The sequence below is a fragment of the Manacus candei genome, unplaced genomic scaffold (assembly GCF_025592945.1).
Source record: "Manacus candei isolate 608988 ecotype Guabito, Panama unplaced genomic scaffold, ASM2559294v1 h1tg000013l, whole genome shotgun sequence".
Lineage (NCBI taxonomy): Eukaryota > Metazoa > Chordata > Aves > Passeriformes > Pipridae > Manacus > Manacus candei.
Genome location: NW_026138061.1, coordinates 3544843 through 3567445, shown reverse-complemented (window position 1 = coordinate 3567445; position 22603 = coordinate 3544843). Strand labels below are relative to the sequence as shown.

The following is a 22603-nucleotide window of genomic DNA, read 5'->3' as shown; positions in this document are numbered from 1 at the left end:
CCTGCATCTCCCTCTGTCTGTGCCCACTTTTCCCCAGGGATGCTGCAGGCCCTTGCACCCAATCCCACTCCCATCTGCCACAGACAGCGCTTGCCCAGTCGGCTGCCACCACAGGGGCAGCCATGATAGCACATTTCTTGTGCCCAACTTGCCTCCCTTGTCTGCAACTCTTTGCTGGAGCCAAATGTTTACGCTCACCACACACGCTGTCAACTGGCCAGAAACATTAATATCCCCATGGCAGAGCAACAAAGCCTTCCCAAGGATCCTTCGTGCCGCTCAGCCTGGGCTTTCCCACCCCTGCCCTCCTGGGACCCCCACTGGCTTCAGAGGCTGCTGGGAGCATGGAGAAAAGGGATTAGGTCCTCCTGAGGACTGTTTATTTGCTTAGTTTTATCGTGATTTCTTTTAATTTTGAAGGCGCATGAATATGAAGTGTACAAATCACTGGGATAATACTGCAGCTAATTTTATGGCGTCTTTAGCACCATCCAAAATGAAAAAAAAACCCAACCAAGAGCCCTCCCCACAATGGTGCAATCTAAATAAAGCTTTTTAAGCAATACAATATTTGCTTGTATAGTTGTCAATGTTTCCACTGCCAGTTTGTCTTCCTAACAGGAAGCAAGCTTTGGCACAGCTTATATCAGAGAAAAATAACATCTTTAAGTGTTTCCAGAGGTATATGCGATGAGGGGGAATTATGGGAGTTAAAAGCACTAGAAGTGTGGTAAAATGTTGGACTAAGAGCCCCAGAAATGAAAGAGCCTTGATTTCTCCAGATTTACTTGCCCATGCTTGTGCCAGGGTGGGAGGGAGCGTAGCAGGACCTCTCACAGCATTTGCACCTGAGCAGGTGCCAGCAGCCAAGGTGTGGGTCCTCCTCAGGAAGAGCCAACTGATAACAGGACATAATTTAATGTTCCCATTGCTAACGCCAAAGTGAACTTAGCAAGCATGGGAACTGATATCCACTGCAAAACGTGCTGCTGTGGAAGGAGCCGTCTATATCCATACACATGGAGAGGCCCATGGACACACGTGTGCCCAGAGACAGACACCCCATAAAAGCTGCCTTTCAGAAGTCTTGCTCTGGAGTGTAAGGAAGGTCAATAACTTTCTTGTCAGCAGCAGGTCTGCTTGAAGGAGAGGCTTTAGGACATGGCTCATCCAGTGGTAGGGAGGGAATGTTTCTGCATTAATCACTAATCTCTTTTCTGTTTTTTCATTAATATCTTCTGCCTGATGACAGTAGAACCTGCTTGACAGTCTAACACAGCCAGGAATGGTATTTGATTTACAGAAGATGTGGAAAGCAGACTAGAATAGGATTCAGGTATTCCAAGGATCCTCATCTTGGTCTCTCTCCATGACCACACATATCACCCCTGAGGTCTCTTGGCACTGGAAACTGATGGAGGAACCCCAAAGCTCCTCTTGCTGGCCAGGATGGGTTCCTGTAGTACCCTCTCAGGTGTCTCAGGGAGCCACTTTTACCTCCATCCCATCTTCAGGTTACTAGATGAACTGCATCAGCTGAGATCTTGCGTCCCACTTAATATTTAATCACCCTTTGCCCTCATTTTCTTAAGGAGTCAGTGAAACCCTAGCCAGGCTGTGTGCCCCAGCACAGCGGTATTTTGTTACAGAAAGCTCAAAACAAAGCTTCCAATTGCTAATCCAGCCATACCAATGGCTGTGCCACTGGAGCTCAATAGATCATTCTCCCAATGGCATTAAGCAGCAGTTACAGTGTTATTTGGGAGCAGGTTCTCCTTCTCTATGAGGGCTGGGCAGAGGACCTTACAGTGAGATACAACGATGCCAGCTCAGAGAAGACCAGGTGTCGGTGAAGAAGGTAAGGCCCTTTTTGGACCCCACATGTGTGCTTTTGTCACTTGTTGGGTCTCAGATGTCCTCAGTGCTGGGCAATCTCCACGTGTGGTTTTTTGCCATGGACTCCACCTACTAAACCAGGGCCTTTGCTTATTAAATGACCACAAATAATCCCCATTTCTGAGGATTTCTGTAAGCCCAGCAAGCATCCCTGCTGGGTTGGATGGGGCTCTTAGCAACCTGGTCTAGCGGATGCTGTCCCTGCCCATGGCAGAGGAGCTAGAACATACATGATCCTTATTTAAGGTCCATTCCAACCCAAGCCATTCCATAATTCCATGATCCTATGATCCTGAGTGGGGTGGTAATGTCCTGCCACTTCCACCATCTGCATTGCCCCTGCAGAGAGCCAGCAGTGGGGATACCATGGTCCCTGGCAAGAGCTGGGGACCTGTACCCATGCAGCCAGGGCTGGGCTGAGCCATTCCTCAGCTGTGCCTTTCCACAGCAGTTCAAACAACAAGGCCAGAAAGAACACTGGCAGAAAGGTTCCCTTCAGGCTCTGCATCCTGGGGAGGGCAACTGCTTTGCCCCTGCTCACACAGCCCTTGGCCTCAGCTTGGAGGAAAGTGGGGCTTTGCCTCTGCACAGATCCGACCTCCGTGCACAGTGTGAGCATAGAGAGGCTGGTGAGCAGAGGCTGCTGGGACTGTGCTGGGAACAAAGCCCCTAAACTGGCCTTTCAGATATCGAAAATACCCAACCTGGTTTTTTATTTCATAATTATCAAATAAATGAGAATGACAATTAAGTTAACAACCCACCTAGCAAAGCACCTCTGACAAATGTCACAGAATCACAGAATATGCTGAGCTGGAAGGGACCCACAAGGATCATCAAGTCCAACTCAGTCCTGCACAAATATGGCAGGTAGGGCACTGCAAATCTCCTCTGAGTCCCTTCTTTCCAACTTACTGCTGGAAACAAAGCAGGGGGAGCACCTTGCCAGTGACCCCAGCCAGGAGCAAGGCTGGATGCCACAGCACTGGCTAGTTTGCATCTCAGGGCTCAGCTGTTTGAGCTCCTCTTACTTTGTAGCAACTCTTTGGAGGATGCATTTGAAAACAACTCCTGGCCAGACACATACCTTAGCACATTAAAAGGTATTTTTAGTATCTCTGGCAAAGCAGATCAAACTCTGCTTTTGCTGTACTAAGACAACTCCATGGACTTTGCTGGCAGCCCTGCATATTCATACTGAGGTAGCAGCTGGTAGAGGTTACTTGATTAAATACTTGCATTTACTTCATGCAAGACAAAAACACAAGTGCAGATAAACACTGGTGGGATTCCTGAGTTACAGTGGGCTGTATTTTCTTCCTAGGAGAGTGACTCTGCCTGATAAATGTTTGAATTGCCAAAGAAAGAACATCACGTAGCAAGAAAAAATTACTCTGAATGTTGCCCCCTCGATTTGTGATGACTTTGTTTTTGTACTGGTATAAATATAACTGTGACCATTTCATACAGCAAAGTGCTCTGTGATGAGTACAGTATAAATAGTCAAACTGATTACACTCGCTATAAACAAGGACTGGCAACCCTTGCTTCACTCCAGCAGTTAGAAACGGTGGAGGCGGCAGGAGCTTTACAGCTAAATGGTTAAAAGCCACAGCAGAACATTTTCTCGGGATGGCTCCAAGCTGGTGCTCTGCCATTTCAGCAGCCAAGCTGAGACGGGGGGAAGCACGCCACCACAATTGCATACTAAAAAGAAGGGAAGGCTGAGATAACTACCATCTTCTTACTGTGTAGGCTGTTTGAGAAAAAAAAAAACATATAATGATTCCTGCCTTATTGCAGTGTTTGGGTTCCAGATATAGCCTTGCATGGGAAGGCCAGTATGACGCTGAACCAGGCCAAATGAGCATTTCCTGCTTTTAAGTAATATAATGTCAGGAATCCAGCTCATTGGAAACACCCTGCTCATCTCCCTCTGTGCCAGCCAGACATTTGCCACGAGTTTCAGGTGAATAATGCTGCTTCACTTGGACTTTGTCAGTGACAGTTCACATCTCAGGCTCTTAATGCTTGTTTTTATTACTATAAAATGAAGCTTGGTACACCTCATGCCAAGGAAGTGGCTTAACTTGCTCAGAAACTCAGGGACTTGCCAGAGGCCTTAGATAACTAAGTAAGATTTGTTTTAACTGCCCTCAGTATCCAAGGTATTTCCTACTGTAAGTATAAGGAAACACTGAGGATACTTAAGCAACCATATTTGTTTATCTTAGGTCAAACTGAAGAGATTTTCCAGAACCCCTGCTGCAGCTGCACTTAACTTATTGAAAGACTGCATATGTACAGAGTGCTTTACTTCTGACTCCAGGATCACAAATGAAAACCTTCCCAGAGACCGGAGCTCCATAAGGAAGTGGGCACAAACCTGGGCAGAAGTTTCCAGGCAGTCCCTCTTTGGGTACACTTCATTAACCTTGGCTTCAACTGGGCCAACTCCTGCATGAGGAGGAGAGAGAAGGGAGAAGAAAATCCTGCCAGAAGGGAGAAGAAAATCACCAGCATTCCCTCCCTCAAATCTCTGAGTAGGTAATTACCTGAATGTGTGTTTTACATCCAGACAGGTTTTGCCTTGAGAGGAGGTGAGATTCTCCAAGGCTGTGAATCCAAGGTGTCATATGAGGGCAGCCCCACCAGACCTGGAGCCATCTGCTCTGCCAGGTGATGCGTGAACTGATGCTCTGCAGGTCCTCCCCTCCAGCAGCGTGGCTCATGCCAGGAACAGGGGACAGCCACCCCCTGGGTCATCGACAGTGTCTCAGTAATGGTTCTGCAAGGCACTTGGTGGGAGGTAACTGTGACTACTGTACAGACACAGTGGGACTTTCACACCTCATTCCCATTCCCTGGTACAGCTTTCTCAGGTCATTCAGTCTACAACCCTTGTTTCCTGAAAAGATGGGTGAAAAAAACCATGAAAAATGAAAAAACTTGGACCAAACGCGTTCTAACAAAAAACGTCAAACAACCAGACCCTAGAGATAGCCATTTTACTGTAGATGCTTGGAGATCGATGGTGCTTCAGAGCACACATGAGGCTCCAGCTGGACAATGAGGGTATGAGGAGGCCATATAGGTCAAAATGTCCCGATCAGGGACACCCTGGTGTCCCTTTGCCTCCTCAACAGTCCAGATCAGTTTGCAGCATCCCAGGTACCCAAGTTTAGCCTCCAAAGTCCATAAATTGATAGCAAAGCAATTGGTCAGACATTCTAAGGTGTCATACACCCATTTTGGTAGGGATTGTGAATGTCCCCCAAAAACTGGCAGGTGGTTTGGAAGCTGGCATATAGCCCTCGATGCACAGGAAGGACTTGCGCTGACCTTACAGGTTCAGGCAGGCAAGGGCAACAGGTAACCCTTCATCCACAACATTGTGAGATACAAATCACCTCTGCAATGCTGTCAGAATTATTTTTTTTAACTGTAACAGCTACTGGCAAGGCTGAGTGTGCAGGAGATCACCTCTGTCTTGACCTGCCCATCCACTGAATGCTGACTGCTCTCTCTGCTGGCCAACTGAGAAATGGGATTTTCTCAAGACAGACCTGGTCACATACAAGTTTGCAAAAAGGCATTGACCAAGCAAATGCATGCCAGGGAAAAGCAGCCTTTCTTTTTCTAAAGTCTCAAACAGGTAAATAAAAGAGGTTAGTTACCAAATAAACTACATTCTTAAGTAAAAAGCAGCAGCAAAGAAGAGGAAGAAGACAGGAGAGATGTGGGTGTTCCATCTCATGCTGCAGTTTACTGCTGCAATAGCCTGATGGAGACCTGTGAGATAGGATGTGCCCCCCATTATAAGGCTAGCAGGGTCTTGCCCTATGATGCCTAGAAGTACAGGCGTTGAAGAATTTCCAGGAGCCAGATGAGATGCATGGATGAACTGAATCAGGAAACTGGGAGACCATGGGATTGAGAGTAACTGACCTAAAGGCAGAAGGTTTCTCCTTGCTTTGTTCAATGCCTGACTCAAGAGTCACCTGGTCCAGAAAGCCACCACTTAAGGGCTCTCAGCACATAAATACTGTAATAACTGGACAACAGAAAGACATCACTGTGGAAAAGGATGAAGTAAAGAAGGCTGAAAGGGAATGGAAAACTAAGCTGCACTAAGAAATTATTGTACTGAAAGTGCATAAGCAGCATATCTTTGTCTTGGACACATTGGGACAACATCTGGACACAGGAAAGATTAAAAACCTCGAGGGCTATGGACAGCACGGACTGCAGGTGTGCACATGCTGACCCTACTGTGCCAGTGCACCCCAGCCAATCAGCCTTGCAGGAATGTCAAAGCTTTCATATTATTTCATATGTCATAGTGGCATAAGCCCAACCCCCCTGCATCAAGAAGTGAGGCTCTCTCCAAGTACCACATCACTGGGGTGGCTGCACCAGCTAGCCTGGAGCTGTACCCGAGGACCACCAAGTCATGCCCTCTTGTACACTGCACCTCACACATATACATACACCTGTGGTATAAAGTTGCTTGAATCTCAGGTGTTTAAATACATCAGTGATCACAGAGCTGATAATTAGTGATGTCTGGCAGTGAAGTCGACTCCTTGCCATAAGCTTCACAGTGGCAGTTCTTTGCCCTCCTGCAGGCACATGGCAAAGTGACTCTTAGAAAACTTTTCTTTTCTTTCTGCAACTCACTGTGGTGCTCAGTGGGAAAAAACCTCACACCTCAATATGAGGTGACAGCAGAGAGGTTAAACACAGGAGGTTCCACAAAATAGTCAGGACTGAGGTTATTTGGAAAGAGAAGGGATAAAAGAGGGAGGTGAATTCACTTAGTCCCTCTGATGGGGGGACATCAGAATTAATCAGCATTAGAAAAGGGCTGGTTTCTGCTAGTTACAGTTAAGCAAGTAGCTCCTCTTTGTATTTGGGGCCCTAAATGAGCACTTGATGTATTCCTGAATTCTGTCCTTCTGATAGCACACCTCCTGAAATGCTGATGAAATGTTCCCAGGCTTGAAGGGCTACAGAGGCAGCACCACAATATCACCATTCTCAGCACTGAAAGAAATCATTCTCTGGCTTCTACCGATTCCTCTGGAATAACAACTTTTTACAAGAGCTACCAAAAGGTTGTTAATCATAGAAAAGCTATCATCACACACATCCAGCCTGCTCCATGTAAAATTAAGCACCTGTTCAGAATGATTAGAGAAGAACAGACTCTTCACATTGATTTTTTTTTTTCTTAACTTGCATATTCTGAATAATGGTTGTGACTCTTCTCCTTCTTATCAGCCTCGATGCTGAAACTAGATTAAACCAGGCAGACTCTTGTGTCTGACCCCCACCAAAGGGAGTGTGTCACGGATTTCAGGCACTGGAAACCAGCTGAGGTTAAATCAAATGACACACTCAAGTAGGGAGGGATGAGAACCTAACGTTCTGTAACAAAGCATCTGTTGAGCAATGCACAGGAACTCTGTGTGTATGAGAATCAATCACTTGAAGGGTAAGAAGTGCTTGACATAACCCGTTCACCTCAACCACGGATCTTTACATTCTCACTTTTGCCATGTCTAACCCGGGCACTGGGTTGGCATCTGCAAAGACCTGAGCAGGCAAACTGCTGCTGCTCTGCACAGTCACAGCCACTATTAACATCACTCAAAAATGGCAAGTAACATCTTCATTCACTCTGAGATGTCTGCCACATCAGTGTCATGCAGAAAGAGCTGCCATTTCATCCAAACATTGCTAAATCAGACCTTTTACTCAGGTGTATCTGGTTAAATCCAGAGCTGTCCCCTCTCAGGAGGGTTCTGTGCAACGGTTTGTCAGGAATTCTGAGATTCATCATAGTCTCTTCTATTGAAGCTGGTTCAGAGTGACAAAAACTGCAGATCAACTCTCTCACTCCATAGGTGAGTGCCCCAACAACCAGCCTCCAGTCTGTGCTGGCACCCAAGGAATCTGTGTGGCAGCAGCCTGTCTGCATAGTCAACCAGCTGTGCTGCATCTGGCAATAGAAAGTTTAAGTTCCTTATTATTAAGTTAAGCAGCCCTTATGACACAGAAAGAGATGTGTGGATGAATTGAATCAACTCCCCAGCTGTTCAGTCAGCTGTGTCCACTGTTAACATACTGAGTAAATTCTCTGGAACTGATGGGACATACGGTAATACAGTATATATATAACAATACACCTCTGTAACAGTAATATACATATAAGTTTCTTTGTAGTTTTTATATTTTTCTGTACTTACAAATAAAACAATCCCTTAATACTTAAAACCTTACTGTGCTTTTCCTCACCAGGACTGAAGTCCATCACAAATGTTTATTGTAGTCTCAACCCCAGTAGGTTTCCAAGGCCTGACTGGATAAAGTCCTGAGCAGCCTGGTCTGACCTGATTTCAACAGGAGATTGTACTAGAGACTGCCTGACCCTTCTAACCTGAATTATTCCACCAGTCTGTGATTCTATGATGTGCTACTGGGCAAAGTAGAACAGGTCCAAAGCTGAGAATTAAATACCCCATCTTAGCCTGTTTCTGTAATTCCATGTTTAGGCCACTCTTCTACGAGGTGGGAGACTGCTTCAAACCCCTGATCAGCATGATGGCTTTCCTGGGATGCCCTGCAGGGATGCAGCTTGGTATCATCTCTAAGAATACTCAGCAGCAAGTGACCCTGATGGGGGAGGCTTTCTCATTCCCTTCCCCCCCAGCCATATGGCCCTGCTGATTTCCTTACCCCAGCAGGAGCAGCTGTCTGACCTTGTGGCAGGCCAGCTCAAGGATTAAAGGCGCAGGAAAAAACCCAACAAACTTTCCTGCTTTCTGTCAGTTGAGCTTCCTACCCTGGATTACCATGGGGCCAGACTAACACCAAGCACAAGATGGGAGCAGGTGAAAACGCACAGCCAGCCTGAGAAGCAAAAATAGCAACTGCATCTTCCAGTAATGTCAGCACTGGACCATTTAACTGAAATGGCAGGATTTAATCCTGCCCTCGTACGGCACAGAAACATGGATACTCACCTGGTTTTACATAGTGCATGGGAGTTCCAGACTGTGCTACTACATCAACGTTCCCTTTAGGCTTCTGCTAAATAAGGACTAATCAGTAAAGCCAGTGAGTAAACTGAGATGCACCGTCTGCTTACATAAATGACAGAAATCATAACACGAAGAAAACACATTTTATCACACTTCTAAAATGTGACAATGTGCAGCAATTTGAGCTACAGTGTTCAGTATTTTATGCACATATTTTTCCAAAAGCTTTTCTTACAGCTCTTCTCAATTTGGGCACACTAGCTGGAAAAGCAATATGCTTATGGTGGGATGTCTGCCTTTGATTTGACATTAAAAACCAAGTTCATTCTTACATAATCAAAATAAAAGTTTTTATTCGGTTCATGATATTTCTGACTGGGTATTCTATTTTTCCAAGTACTTATTCCTTGTACAGAAATGTAAACCATAAACACCATGTAAGAGCAGCAAAACAAAACACATCCACGCAAAACAGAAGCAAGGAGAACTTCCTTGTTCACTTCACTGTTCTTCCAAGGAGTAGCTGTAATCAGTCTGTCTGCCAAATCGATGCACAAAGTCCGGAAGGGGGAACACTGAGCCCCATCCCACATTGGGATTCATACTGATGAAATCATCCAAGTTCATTTTGGAGTCTAAAAAAGGACCAGAAAAGGGAAATATTTAAGTTCCTGGTGCAGGTTCTATAGCACAGGTATACATCTATCAAGAAAATGCCCCAAACCCCTCTTTGATAGTTCAGTCCACTCTGGAAGGATATTCTGCAAACTGTATGATGTTACAAAACCTTCTATTTCCAGTCTCTGAAATGTTGCTTTTGCCCTGATTCCTCTTTCTGCCCATGGCAATAATCACATTACCAGATCAGTAAGCATCCTCAGTCATTAGAAACCAGTATATGTAGGAAAGGGTAAGATTTTTCCCTACATCAGCAGCCTAGAAGGGTCAAGTAGTGTCACAAAACTGGAGTGCAAATAACCACCAACACAGGGAACTGCAATGCAACAGGTGCTCATAGTCTTCCTGCATTCACTTAAAATCAGGGGAGATACTATTCCCTCTTCTAAATTCTGAACTAAAGTCAACGGAGTCAAGTTTTGCACTGACACAGAGGAACTGGATCACAACACCAGTCAGAACTCAAATTTGCTTATTGTCTCTTAGAATTGACAAGTCCCTTCTCAAACCTACAATTTGTTACTCCCAGATTACAGTATTTGCTTTCCCTTCAGCCCTAAACTTTGTCCTTGCTGCACACCAGCCCACTGCAGGGCCAGAGTATGCAGAGGGGAGGAAATGTCTGATCTAACATAGCCCATGGCCTAGAGGGATGCTCAGGCAAAGAAAGGCACAAACCTAGGCTGGGGGGAAATACTTAAATTTATTTTTTGTGAATCCTGAAAGAAAAAAGAAGTCAGAGAGGGAAAAGTTTAACTGCTATGATTTCAAGAAAAAAATAACCATGACTGCTCTTTGACAAGACTTTAATCTGCTTTGTCCCCTGCAGGAGAAGTAGAAACCATTCTGTCCCATTCGTGGAACCCAGAGAGCACATTGTAAAGTGCTGGTGTGAAGTTTTGGGTTTAGGTGCCTTATACATCCTTTTTCTAAAGCTGGCCTGGTATAAGCTTTGCTGACTCAGAACCAGGCTGGTCAGAGGTTCAGCTCTAACTACAAACACCTGAGGGCTTGTTGTTTTATGCTCTCACTGATGATGTGTGCAAATAATCTTTTTTAAATGCCCATTAAAAAAAAACTGGAAGAGAATGAGTTTAAGGAACAGAGTGGTAAAGCCAGTGTTACAGCTTTACAGATTTACTGTTAACAGCTTTTCCACTGCATTAAGTATTTATTTTAACATGGATGTGTGCATTTAAGGATTAAGAACCAAACAAGAGGAGGCTCTAATGAATAGATTGTAAAATCCAAAGGACAGAATTTGCTTCAGCTGCAAAAAGCTTGTGTAATTAGGTTTACCATTATGGACAGCATAAACAAGGAAGGGAAGATGATGTTCAGGAATCCCAGACCCGGGAATCCCAGACCCAGGAGCCCCAGCCATAATCCAGCCTCTGTTTGTACCACATCTACACTACAGCACAGCTTTGTGATTTGCCTAATCTCAACTCTCACCCCTTCTGAGGTCTGGCCCCTAAATCTTTTATTGTTAACCTGTTTGAACTTTGTATATGGAAAATCCTTATGTCCAGCCAAACATTGTCCTACTGCTGAAATAAGTCTGGCAGAACACAGACAATTTCTGCCTGTGTGGGAATTTAAAATAGCACAAGCTTAGCAATTTGCTGTCACAGTTCAAGCACAATTAGCAGTGGATAACAGCTCTTGCTTGCTGTTAGACTGGTAAGTCTGTTTTCCAGTTCCAACCTTGACTTTTCCTCACAGATGTTTTTAAGCTAATGTGATTCTTCATATACTTTAAATAAATGAATAATTCTCTGCTTTATGTGCACCGAGTATAGTAGAATAATTTCATAGAACTGTTCTGTGAATGGTAAAGCAGTCCAAAGGGGATTGTTCCAGTAGTTACAAACACAGCTGCTGTTAGCAACTTGGAAGTTGCTGTCACAATGCCTGTAAGAAGTGAAATATCCTCTTAAATTCAGAAGGATTCTGGCAGAGCATAACACAGTCCATCATAGAAGTTTAATGAAAGGAAATATTGTTTTACCAAAGTAAACAAATCCACTCCCGTGAAGCACAATGGCCTAAGAACCAGTCGGTAGATGGCACTGGAGCAGCACGGGAGATATCCATAGAGAAAAACTCAGTGAGACCTCTCCCGTTTTATTCGTGTAATAACAGTCCCTCTATGCCGCTCCTTTCTCATGGGCTCTATCTGAAGGCCGTGCATGTTGTGTTAGACCTTACAGGTTCAGAAAACAGCTCGGCAAAAATGCACAAAACCACCACAAAGTCCTCTTCCCTAAGTAGATGAAGAGTGATGAACATCAGAATTTACAAAAGAGACATCTTGATACTACAGTTGACAAACCAAAAGGATTTCTCCACAAAAGCAAGGAGCACATATTATACAACATTTTTGCAAGATCAAGAGCAGCACAATTATTTTTCTTAACATTTACATTACAGTTGCAGTCCTCCTCAGGCGCTGTAGCTATTACACTAGTTTGCATTTGTGCATGCTCAGAGCTCATCTTTCTCTTTGACCAAACACATTTAGTTACACACACACTCCATCAAAGAGACCTATCTGGTGAATTCTGGGATTCCTAAATAATTTTATTTCTGTTTAAATCAAGTCTGACACTTTTACCCAGAGCAAGGACGAAATGAAAGGCCACGCACTATCTTACGGCATTGTCAGCCATGATACTTGTGGCTTCTGCCAACAGTAGTTAGAAAGCAACATTTCGGCCAAGCCTCAGCTTGGCTCACAGACCTTGGACTAACTCAGCTAACGACAGCTGCCGAAGGGCTGCTGGAAGTGAGGAAGTCTGGAACAAAGCCTCCAAGATCAGTTCTGCTGATGCCTAACCTTGGGGGCACCTAAAATACTTAGAAAGTTGGGCTCTTCACAGACTTGTGTAGGTGTCTACAGTTCTCTGCAGATCCCCTTCCCTTGTCTGAGCAGGGAGATAAGTCAGACAGACTCTTCCCACACTCAGCTGGAGGGTGCTGTCCCCACAGCTGAGATATAACTGACTGTGCAAACCATCCTGGTTGATCTCAGTGTAAAACACAGCTCATCACTTTAAATTATCTTTCACACTAATTTCAATAAGTCACTCTGGGAAATTAAATACTTCTATCCTTAGATGTATCTTAATTGTCTCTATCCAACTTGATTCATTACTTCCACAAAAGCTTAGGAAGTAAGGACCTAATTTAACAGATTGGAGTTTTATTCTCAAATGAGAGGAGCAGAAGGTTCCCATTAAGCACAGAGGAGCTACTTTTACCAGTATCAGTGCTTTCCTTCTCACTTTCACTAGGATCCTACCACCACCTCTCAGAGAGGAGATACAGAAAGCAACTGCAGACATCTGCCTGGCCTCTTGTCTAGCAGCTTTCCTGTTACACAGATGTGTAATACACAGTGCCGCCAGAATTTCTCAGCTGTCCTACTCACGCTCTTCAAAACAAAAAAAAAAACCCAACCCAAGTAAAACCCTATAATTATTGACTACCAGGGATTTTAATAATAATAAAAAGAACAAAAAGTCTTTATAAATCAATCCTGTGAGTGTGCTACCAAACACCTCGGGAGAACTGAAACTCAAACTAATGCTTTTCAGTGTTAGAGCTGCTGCTAACAGTTGTCTGTAAGCTGCATGACCATCTGTTCTGAGTAATTTTGAAATGTGCTGTGCAGGCTGTATTTTACACAGGCTTGCAGTAAGGAGGGCTGATCTTATCACGACTCATAAACTAAGCAGAATCAGACCTCATTAATTTGTGGAAAGAAGATTTAAAAGAAAACCGGAGGCTGGGCTCACCAGCCCTGGAATAATGAATCTGTGCACCAAATCGTGTTTTCTTAATTTTCAGTATTTGAACAAAATACCCTGTTTTCTTTCAACAGGAGGTCACTGGCAACCAGGTGGAACCAGGGGAATCTGCTGCAGCTCAGGTATGTTTATTGCAGCAGAGCTGCTTTGAGGACAGGGCAGGGTGAGAAAGCACCAAGCACCCAGTTATGTTAGCCAGCTTCTCCTGGCACACATGGCAGGAGAGCAGAACAGAGGCCAGAGCAATGCCATAATAAATAGAGAAGCCTAACTGTGGGAAATGGCTAGAGCAGAGCCAGTTCCAAAAGGCTAATGCTTAGCATGTGAGTTCTGAGGAGATACTGAAGAGCTTGAGGGAGTTGGAGGGAGGTTTCTTCTGTTGTTTAACTGGTTGGACTGCGGTTGTTTGTGTTTTAAGAAATGTTTTTAAAAAAAAATTTTGCAACCCCATGAGCAGAACAAATACAGTTTTAAGATTTATTCCCTTTGAGTTAGTAGTAGGGAAAAAATGATTAATTAGTCACTGACAGAGATTCCTCAATTCAACTAACAAAGGTTTTGGTAGCAGGAGGGGCAACAGGGGTAGCTTCTCTAAGAAGTTGCCAGAAGCTTCCCCCATGTGCTACAGAGCCAGTGCCAGCCAGCTCCAGGATGGACCCACTGCTGCCCAACGCTGAGGGAGTAGTGCCTCTGGGATAATTTAAGACAGAAGAAAAAAAAAGCTCTTCCACAGACGTAATTGTGGCCAGAGAAGACCAGAGCGAGAATCTGTGAGAGAAACAACTCTGCAGACACCACGTTCATTGAAGGAGTGGGGAGGTGGTCCTCCAGGCACTGGAGCAGAGATTCCCCTGCAGCCCATGGTGAAGACCATGGTGAAGCAGCTGTGCCCCTGCAGTCCCTGGAGGAGCCTCATGCTGGAGCAGGTGGATGCCTGAAAGAAGGCTGTGACCCAGTGGGAAGCCCGTGCTGGAGCAGACTGCTGGCAGGGACCTGCAGACCCATGGAGAGAGGAGTCCATGCTGGAGCAGGTTTGCTGGCAGGACTTGTGACCCCATGGTGGCCCCATACTGGAATGGCCTGTTCCTGAAGAACCTGCAGAAAGGAACCCCCGCAGGAGCAATTTCTGAAGAACTGCAGCCCGTGGGATGGACTCACATTGGAGAAGGTCATGGAGGACTGTCTCCTGAGAGAGAGACTACACACTGGAGCAGGGGAAGGACTCCTCTTCCTGAAGAAGTGGCAGAAACAACATGTGATGAACTGACTGTAACCTCCATTTCCCATCTCCCTGCACTGAGGGGGGAGGGAGAAGGTAGAAAACTGGGAATAAGATTAACCCCAGGAAGGAGGGAGCGGTGGGGGGGAAAGGTGTTTTTAGGATCTGTTTTACTTCTCATTATTGTGCTCTGATTTTGATTGGTAATAAATTCAACTAATATTTCCAAGTTCAGTCTGTTTTGCCTGTGACAATAATCAGCGAGTGACTGAGTGATCTCTCCCCATCCTTATCTCAACTCATGAGCCTTTCACTATATTTTCTCTCCCTTGTTCAGCTGACGAGGAGAGTGATTGAGAAGCTTTGGTGGGCACCTGGCAACCAGCCAGGGTCAAATGCCACAAATCACAAAGAAGATATTAGGAAACAGAAGTAATTTAAAAACCTTACAACTTTGCAAGACTTTAGGAATTTGGCTACTTTAAATGAAAGCAAAAAAAAACCAAACCAAACCCCACTGATATAAATGTGCCTCAGAAATAAACTGGTATTTAGACAATATTGGGTCAATTCTGTCAGCCATTAAACTGCAGTCACCTCTAACATGAAATATGTAAGCAATTTAATCTTATGCAAACACAAAGCAACATGGAAAGCAGAGTACTTTATCTAAGTGAAACGGCAGAGAGAAAACAGTTATCTGCAATGGAATTTGGCATGGACATGAATATTAATACCCCAGGCTCTTCTATGATAACAGAAGGTCTACCACCCACTTCTCCACCAAGTTAAAAATAAGGCATTTTTACGCCTGATAAAACTGTGCTGAGACATTACAGTTAAACCCAGACTCCTCGTAGACTTACAGCACTGTGCACATTGAAGCACACATCATAATAAGGTATCCCCAGTGAATACAAAGGGAAGACAAAAAATAAAGCTGGAGGAACTGGTACTAAGTGAAAGACAACTTGAACTAGACATTCTAGACATGAGACAATCTATCCCTGTTCTGACTCAGGCCTTGAAATTCCCTAGCAAATGACCTTCCACCTTTATGGGTGCAAGGTAACAGGTTTCTTTCAGCCACCTTACCAGGGGACCAAAGCCTATGAGCACAGAGCTGGAACACTGTGTACATTTGGAGCTCCTCAGTACAAAAAAACCCCAAAACATGGACATACTGGAGTGAGCCCAAAAGAAGAACATCAAGTTTTTTGGGGCAGGACAACATTATATTCAAGGAGAGGTTGAGAGAACTGGGTCTGTTCAGTCTTAAAAAGAGAAGACAAAGGGGAAACGCTACTGCTGCCTACATCTACCTGATCAGAGGACACAAAGAAGATGGAGCCAGAGCTTTCTTGGAGGAGCCTGGCAAGAGGATAAGAAGTTAAAAAAGCAAATTGGAACATGGGAAATTCAGATTACTTACTAGGAATTTTTATTGATTTTTTTATTTACCACGACAGTCATCAAATATTGGAACAGACTGTCCAGAAAGGTGATGGAATCGCCATTCCTGGAGGTGTTCAAGACTACACTGGACAGAGCCTTGAGGAATCTGTTTTAATTAGGTGTTGGACTGGATGACCTATGGATGTTTCCTTCAGCATGGTAAGATACAGAGCAAAGAACTAACACATAAGAGAAAGGAAGAGCTATGTATCTTTCACTATCTACCAGCATCACAATCTGGAGGTTGGCTGAGACCTGCGGCTGCTGCTCCTCAGTGAGATAAAGCTCAGCCAAACAAGAGAGGAAAGGGGAAGAGTTACAGGGTTTGTAGCTATGGAGTCATTCACTCAAACTACGGTACATGTACACATCTGCAACTGTTTGAGTCATTCTGTAACTTACTATCCACAAGTAAATGGTTTTTACTCTTTCGATTTCAGTAGAACCTTTTCACTTTCTTGGCCTGTCTTCACCTATATTTCTCACACTTTCATTATCTCTCACTTATCACAACAACAATGTTTCCACAGGTAAAAAGTTCTCAGCCCCTAGGAGGCTTCAGCTAACAGTGAACCATCCACTGTAGTTCAGGCATTCTACACTCCCTACACTACCTTTGCATAAAACTCTACTGCAGATAACAACCAAGACCTAGAATTTAAGGCATTTCATAACCTGGATTGTCAAGAAAACACCTGAAGTTTCATAACTAAGACTGTGTTCCTGCTCACTCACAATTCATTTCTACTCTCGTGTGAAACATCGAGCTTTCCTAGAAGCCAAAGCAAAGACTGGGAATTAACTTCTCAGCAACTGAAAACTACAATACACTCGGACCTAAACACAAAACATGTTTTTTGACCCTGCCTTCTCTAACATAAATACATAGCAGTACTGCATTATCAAAAAAGCAACAAAACCAAACATGCAGAGGAGTAACATCAAAACTCTTTCAAAACAAAACTTCACCATGCTTTCCTTGGAAGAAAATGAGAGAACAAACACATGGCAAATGTTAGTCAGCTTGCCAAACACATGATTAGAATAAGCTGAAGTGCTGTGTGATAAAAATGGTTTAAGCAGCTCTATAGAATAGATGGCAATAGATCTTTACCTCTCTCTCTGCCTGGCCCAGAGGCTATTAGCTAGACTACCACCCAAAAGAGGCTTCGGGAAAAACTTGCCAACTTGCCAGTGTGCCTTAAAGCAATCCTCAGGTCCATTCACCTGGAACAGAAATCTCAAACATCTCATCCAGGCAAAGCCATCATGCTGAGCAGAGCCTGAAAACTTCCTCCTGCCAGCATAGTCTGCTCTGCCAGAATGGGACCTGCTGCAGTGTGGTATAATCAGTGTGTTAAAAATTCACTTTGTGACCCCTAAGCAAGTTATTTGGCCTCTTTGATTTAGTCTCCTGCTGTAATGAGAGAAGAGTATTACTTACCTCTCACTCTCTGCTCAGCTTATGAAGATTACTGATTAATGTTTGATAATGGTAAATGCCAGAAGGCATGTCAGACTACATGTCCAGAAAAGGGAGAGTCAAATGTTTTTAAGCCCTAATTCTTCCCAGCTAGCTGGACAAATGTTATGGAAGTATATTTATTTCTGGTGTGCATCCTGGACTATGTTATTGGACACTGTAAGCAGAAATAAGGAATCCTGGGAGCTTACCTGCAGTTTCAATGCAAGGGTATGGAGGGGGAGGTTTCTGCCATTTCCCATTTGCATCCTTCATATGAGATCTGTCTGAAGCAAATGTCTTCAAGTACAAATCTGCTCGAACCATTCTGATTTTTCTAAATAAAAATGCAAAATTATATCAAAGATGCGTGTATATGATAATGCTTTAGTTACTCAGAACAAGAGTGCTTTCCTCTCATTAAGGAGCATTAATTTCATTAAATACACAAATCAGTAATATTGTGCTAAGCAGTTAACAAGAAACTACAGTAGGAAAAAGGGCTTTTGATGACTAAGGTAAAGAGCTTTAGAAAAATAACACAGCGCCTTTATTTTACTGGAGTAAGCAAAAAACCCTCTGTCACTACACATACCCAAAGAGAACTTCGAGTTCACAAAATACCATTCATAGTCTTTATATTTTATGTCATCACCTGTGAAATTCTGGACGAAGGCTGTCATCCAGCCTAAAGGCCTCCACACTGTACACATCAAACGGACAGGGAAACGGCAACACTGTGTCAAGATCATAAATGAAGTTCTGCTCCCCGCTGGGAACATGAAGTAGAATAACATGGTAGTCCTAGGAAGAAGGGTAATTGCCATTAGTCAAACAGCACTTAATGAGAAACTGACAAAAGGGGTGAAAAAAAAAATGTTTCCTAAAAGCAGAAGTTCAGATTCATTTTTTAAAGCCTGCTTTCTGTCCTTGAATATTAAGCCTGTAACATTTCTGGCACCAAGAGAGAGCTTTCCTAACACCTGTCTTGCCCAATGCTTTTTCAGACACCTTGGTATTTGCCCCATTCCTTTGCAGTCTCCTTTGATTTAAGACAGCTTAACTACAGAGTACAGTACTCCTGAGACAGCAAATCTCTTTCGTGTTCCATACCAAAACACAGAAGTTGAATGCAATAAGGATTTTTGTCTTAGACCCAGTCCTAAACGAAAGCTCACAGTAATATATGATGATAGCTTAACATTAAAATTTTCTAGTGATCTCTTCTAATAAGAGATTTTGTACCTGTTGCAGTAACATGGTCTGTGAATTTGAGTGCCAAGTGTTCAGTGCCAGAAGCACCTGAAAAACCAGCATGTTACTGAAAAACCAGCAAATAGCTCAGATTAAGAGGACCGCAGGACTAAGACAAATTCCTGTAGCAGCTCTTGAAGCAGGGAAAAAACACAGGGGTACTATAGCACACTTTTTCAAGGCAACTATTTTGTCTTGACACTTGGGTTATGAGGTGCAGTTTTATTCCTTAACTTGTAAGAAACACAGGTGTGGTGGAGGTTTGGGGACACTGCAGTTACTTATGTCAGAAGTCAGGTATGTTCACTGATGTTTTCCAAAATTAAACTGAAGGCAGCTGTTAACAGCTTACTGAAGTTTACATTGAATCCACTCACAACAAGGGTTTAGAGCACTGTCTTTTGACACTTTCAATATTAAAACCACAAAGGGATTTGAATGAAAAGGCTTTGGGAAAGATACTTCACCAAACCAAAATTTACAACTGTATCCAACAGTATTTAGAATAATCTCTTAAAATGTATAAGAAAAAGTACCTACAAGCTTTACATATTCTACAATCCACAGAAACAAAGTTAAAACAGCTTTCAATCCATGAAGTTTTATGAGGAATCCACATTCTGCCATGGCCTTTCCTGACTCTCCTATTCCATTTCAGGTCATCTCTGTAACACTTGGATCTCTTTTTAAACTAAACCTTTTTTTGTGCTGCAAAGAGACCAACATTTTGGAAGAGAACAAATGATTCAGAAATCAGAGAACTTCAGAAGTTTGCAGATTATTTCACAGAATTTCAGAAACAGAAATTGCCATAAGAAATAGTTTTTTCTGTGCCAGATAACTGAAAGGACTCTGTAATGATACCAAGGAATTCTGTAGCAGCAATTACGGAATTACATTAATTGATCAAATGACACTCCAAAGCCACCATTTATGGGCTAGTTTAATTGCTGACACCTGAATACATAGACTGCTTATATTTTTCTGTCATCTAGCAAGCCTACATAAATATTTTCATCCATCTACTTCTTACAAGTACAGCCATCTACTTATAATCCTACAGAGCTGGCAGTCTTGATACCCAGATAATAATTTTCACTAATCTGTATTCTTACCAATAGTAAGGTTTGTCACCTGTAGATTTTACTGACTGTCTTGCTGTTAATTTATGATGACTGGTACAAAGGAGCGCCAGATTTAAGCTATCTATAAATCTTTTGTAAAAGAATAATAAAAATTAATACAAAACTATACAATGCTGGAGGTTGGAAGGGACTTCAGGAGGTCATCTGGTCCAACCTGTTGCTCCAGCAGGCACACCTAGAGGCAGCTGCCCAGGACTGCATCCGCACAGCTTCGAAATATCTCCAAGCAACCTGCTCCAGTGCTCCATCACCCTCACAGCAAAAAACTGTTCCTTTATGTTCAGACGGAACAATTTCTCACAAGATGCCCGTGTCTGATCCTGCAGCTATCAACTACAGAAGCATGCACTCAAAATTACTGAGAGAGAAATGAATGCCTTACCCAGACAACAGGCTCATCTCCATGTCCAGATTTCTGCTTCCAGAGGGGAATCTGAAAGTTACAGGTGAATCTGAAGTAAATAAAATCTTTCAGTCTAATACAGATTAATTTCAGGTAAATTAGTTAGTTCTTTGCTAACCTATCAACTTCCTCATTTTACATCTGTGCTGCAGTCAGATTTTCTCTAGTTTCTCTCTCAGGAGCATGAAGTTGGAGATACTGTTCTGGGCCCCATTACAATAGGCTGTCCAGAGAAGTGGTGGAATCACCATTGTGATTCCAAGTGTCCAAAAGACATGTGGAGGGAGCACTTGTGGATATGGTTTCATGGTGAATGCAGTGGTGCTGGGTTAACAGTTGGACTTGATCTTAGAGGTCTTCTCCAACCTTATGGTTATTAATGGCTCTGTGATTCTACAAAGATAACCATTCTCCTAAACTGACAGATTACAGGGAAGAATTACCCCACAGCTCACAGGGACACCACGCCTCTTTCCCGCTGTCCTTAATGCAGTGCATAATTAAAATATCTCACATGGTGTGGTTGGCACACCTCTGAGCCAAAGTGAGCTATAACACGGATTTGGACTGTGTTTCACTTAGAGGTTGGGCTAAAGGCTCACTCACCTACACTGGGCTGTGGCTGAAATCGCTGGGGCCACGTCTCACCTACTCTGGGGCTGCACTCTGAAGGCCCGAGCCTCTCCATAGCTGACTGACCACATCCCACTGACTCACCATCCTCCTGTCATTGGATATGAAAACAGCATAAAACTCTTCTAAAGGGTACCGATCCTGACTCCTGATGTAGTCACAAAGCTTCCAAACATTTTCTTCGCTGCAAAACACACACAAAATTTTTTTTTTTCTTCCAACTTTATTTCTGGTGTAAAGAAGCGAGCTGAGAGCACAGCTTAGAGCTGAGACCAGCCGGCAGCCGCGCCACTCCCGCCGGCGGCTCCAGCCGCCCCAGCGCCTCCCCAGGGTACGGGAGACACCCGTTCCCGTCCCCGTCCCCCTTACCAGTAGCAGCTGGTGTAGGTGCAGGCGGGGCGGGCCGGCACCGCCGCCTCGTAGGCGGCCGCGGGCCGCGCCATGGCCCGTGCGAGCAGGAAGCGCTGGGCCCGGTGGGGGCAGCCTCTACGCCGCCCCGGAGGGACCCGCCGCCATCGCGGCGCGGCTCAGGCGCTCCCCGAGGACGGCGGCGGCCGCGGGGACCCCTCAGGCGGGCGGGAGGAGGCGGAGCCGCCGCGCGAGCCCCGCCCCGCGCTCGGCGGGCGCAGCGATACGAGTTTTTGGGCGCCAAACGCGCGAGCAGGAGCCGCTGTGCGCCGCGTGTCCTTCCGCCGCGCGCGCCGGCAGTACCGGCCGGAGGGAGAGCGGAGCGGGAAGGAGGGATCGGGAGGGCTCTGGCGGAGCGCAGCCGCTGGGCCGGGCCGAGTCTGGTCCGTCCTGTCCCGTGTCCGTTCCCCCACCACCACCATGGTGGTCCTGCGGAGCAGCGTCGCCCGCCCGGCCCGCGTGGCCTCTCGCGACAGCCGCTGCCGCCGGCCCCCCTTCGACCTGCTGGACTCCAGCTCCGACTTCATCTCCCTGGAGGGCCCCGCGCTCAGCAGCCGCGGCGTCTGGACGCGCTCCGGGTCCGCCAAGGCCGCGGGATCCAGGAGAGCCGCGGAGGCCGTGAGTGCCGGGGCGGGGGGAGCCGGGGCCGGGCAGCGCTGGGCTGTGGGCCGGGGGGGGCGGCCGAGAGGTGTTGGGAGGAGCTGGGAAAGCGGCGGGGAGCAGGGTCCCGCGGAGGGAAAAAAGGAGGAAAAGGAGTGTTTGGGCTAAGTGCCCGCGGCCGGGTGCGGGTGGAGGAGCAGCCGGGCCGCTCCTGTTCCGGCCGCCCTGCGGCTGAAGGGGGCTCGGCACCGGCCTTGGCAGCGGCCTGAGAGCCGGTCCCTGGGAACACAAACCTGTGCTCTGCCTCTCTGCCGCGACTTTAATAACTGAATCATCTCACTTTGAGATGTTCAGAAGTTGACTGTTTTTAACATAGCCTTCAAAAGCTAAAACTCTTCTCCGCTCTTTCCAAGTCAGGCTCTTCTCTGCAGGCTGTCCTGCATTTCTGTGACAAATAAAAGCAGATCAGATGCAACTTGGAAGTGGTCTGCTCTTGAGGGGAGCCCTGCCTTGGAGTGATGCTTCTTGTGGACTCTGTTTCCTTCCAGCAAAAGTCTTTCAGGAGTTTCAGTTGTATGGATTAATTTTAAAT

The 22603-nt window shown here is 45.1% G+C and overlaps 2 protein-coding genes across 2 annotated transcripts in view; one reads left to right on the top strand and one right to left on the bottom strand.

The window, feature by feature from the left end:
* Nucleotides 1-9267: 9267 nt before the first annotated feature.
* On the bottom strand, nt 9268-21514 carry NTAQ1 (N-terminal glutamine amidase 1). The gene is made up of 6 exons (XM_051778516.1): nt 21373-21514; nt 21088-21187; nt 20350-20400; nt 18224-18372; nt 17781-17905; nt 9268-9577 (listed from the first exon to the last, which is right to left on the bottom strand). The coding sequence occupies exons 1-6, from the start codon at nt 21444-21446 to the stop codon at nt 9444-9446; spliced, it is 633 nt and encodes a 210-aa protein (XP_051634476.1). The 5' UTR covers nt 21447-21514; the 3' UTR covers nt 9268-9443.
* The window catches only part of ATAD2 (ATPase family AAA domain containing 2), a 30680-nt gene continuing 29521 nt past the window's right edge, over nt 21445-22603 (top strand). Inside the window, exon 1 of the mRNA XM_051778457.1 lies at nt 21445-22029. Coding sequence (XP_051634417.1) covers nt 21445-22029 — 585 coding nt within the window. The remainder of the gene's footprint in view (nt 22030-22603) is intronic.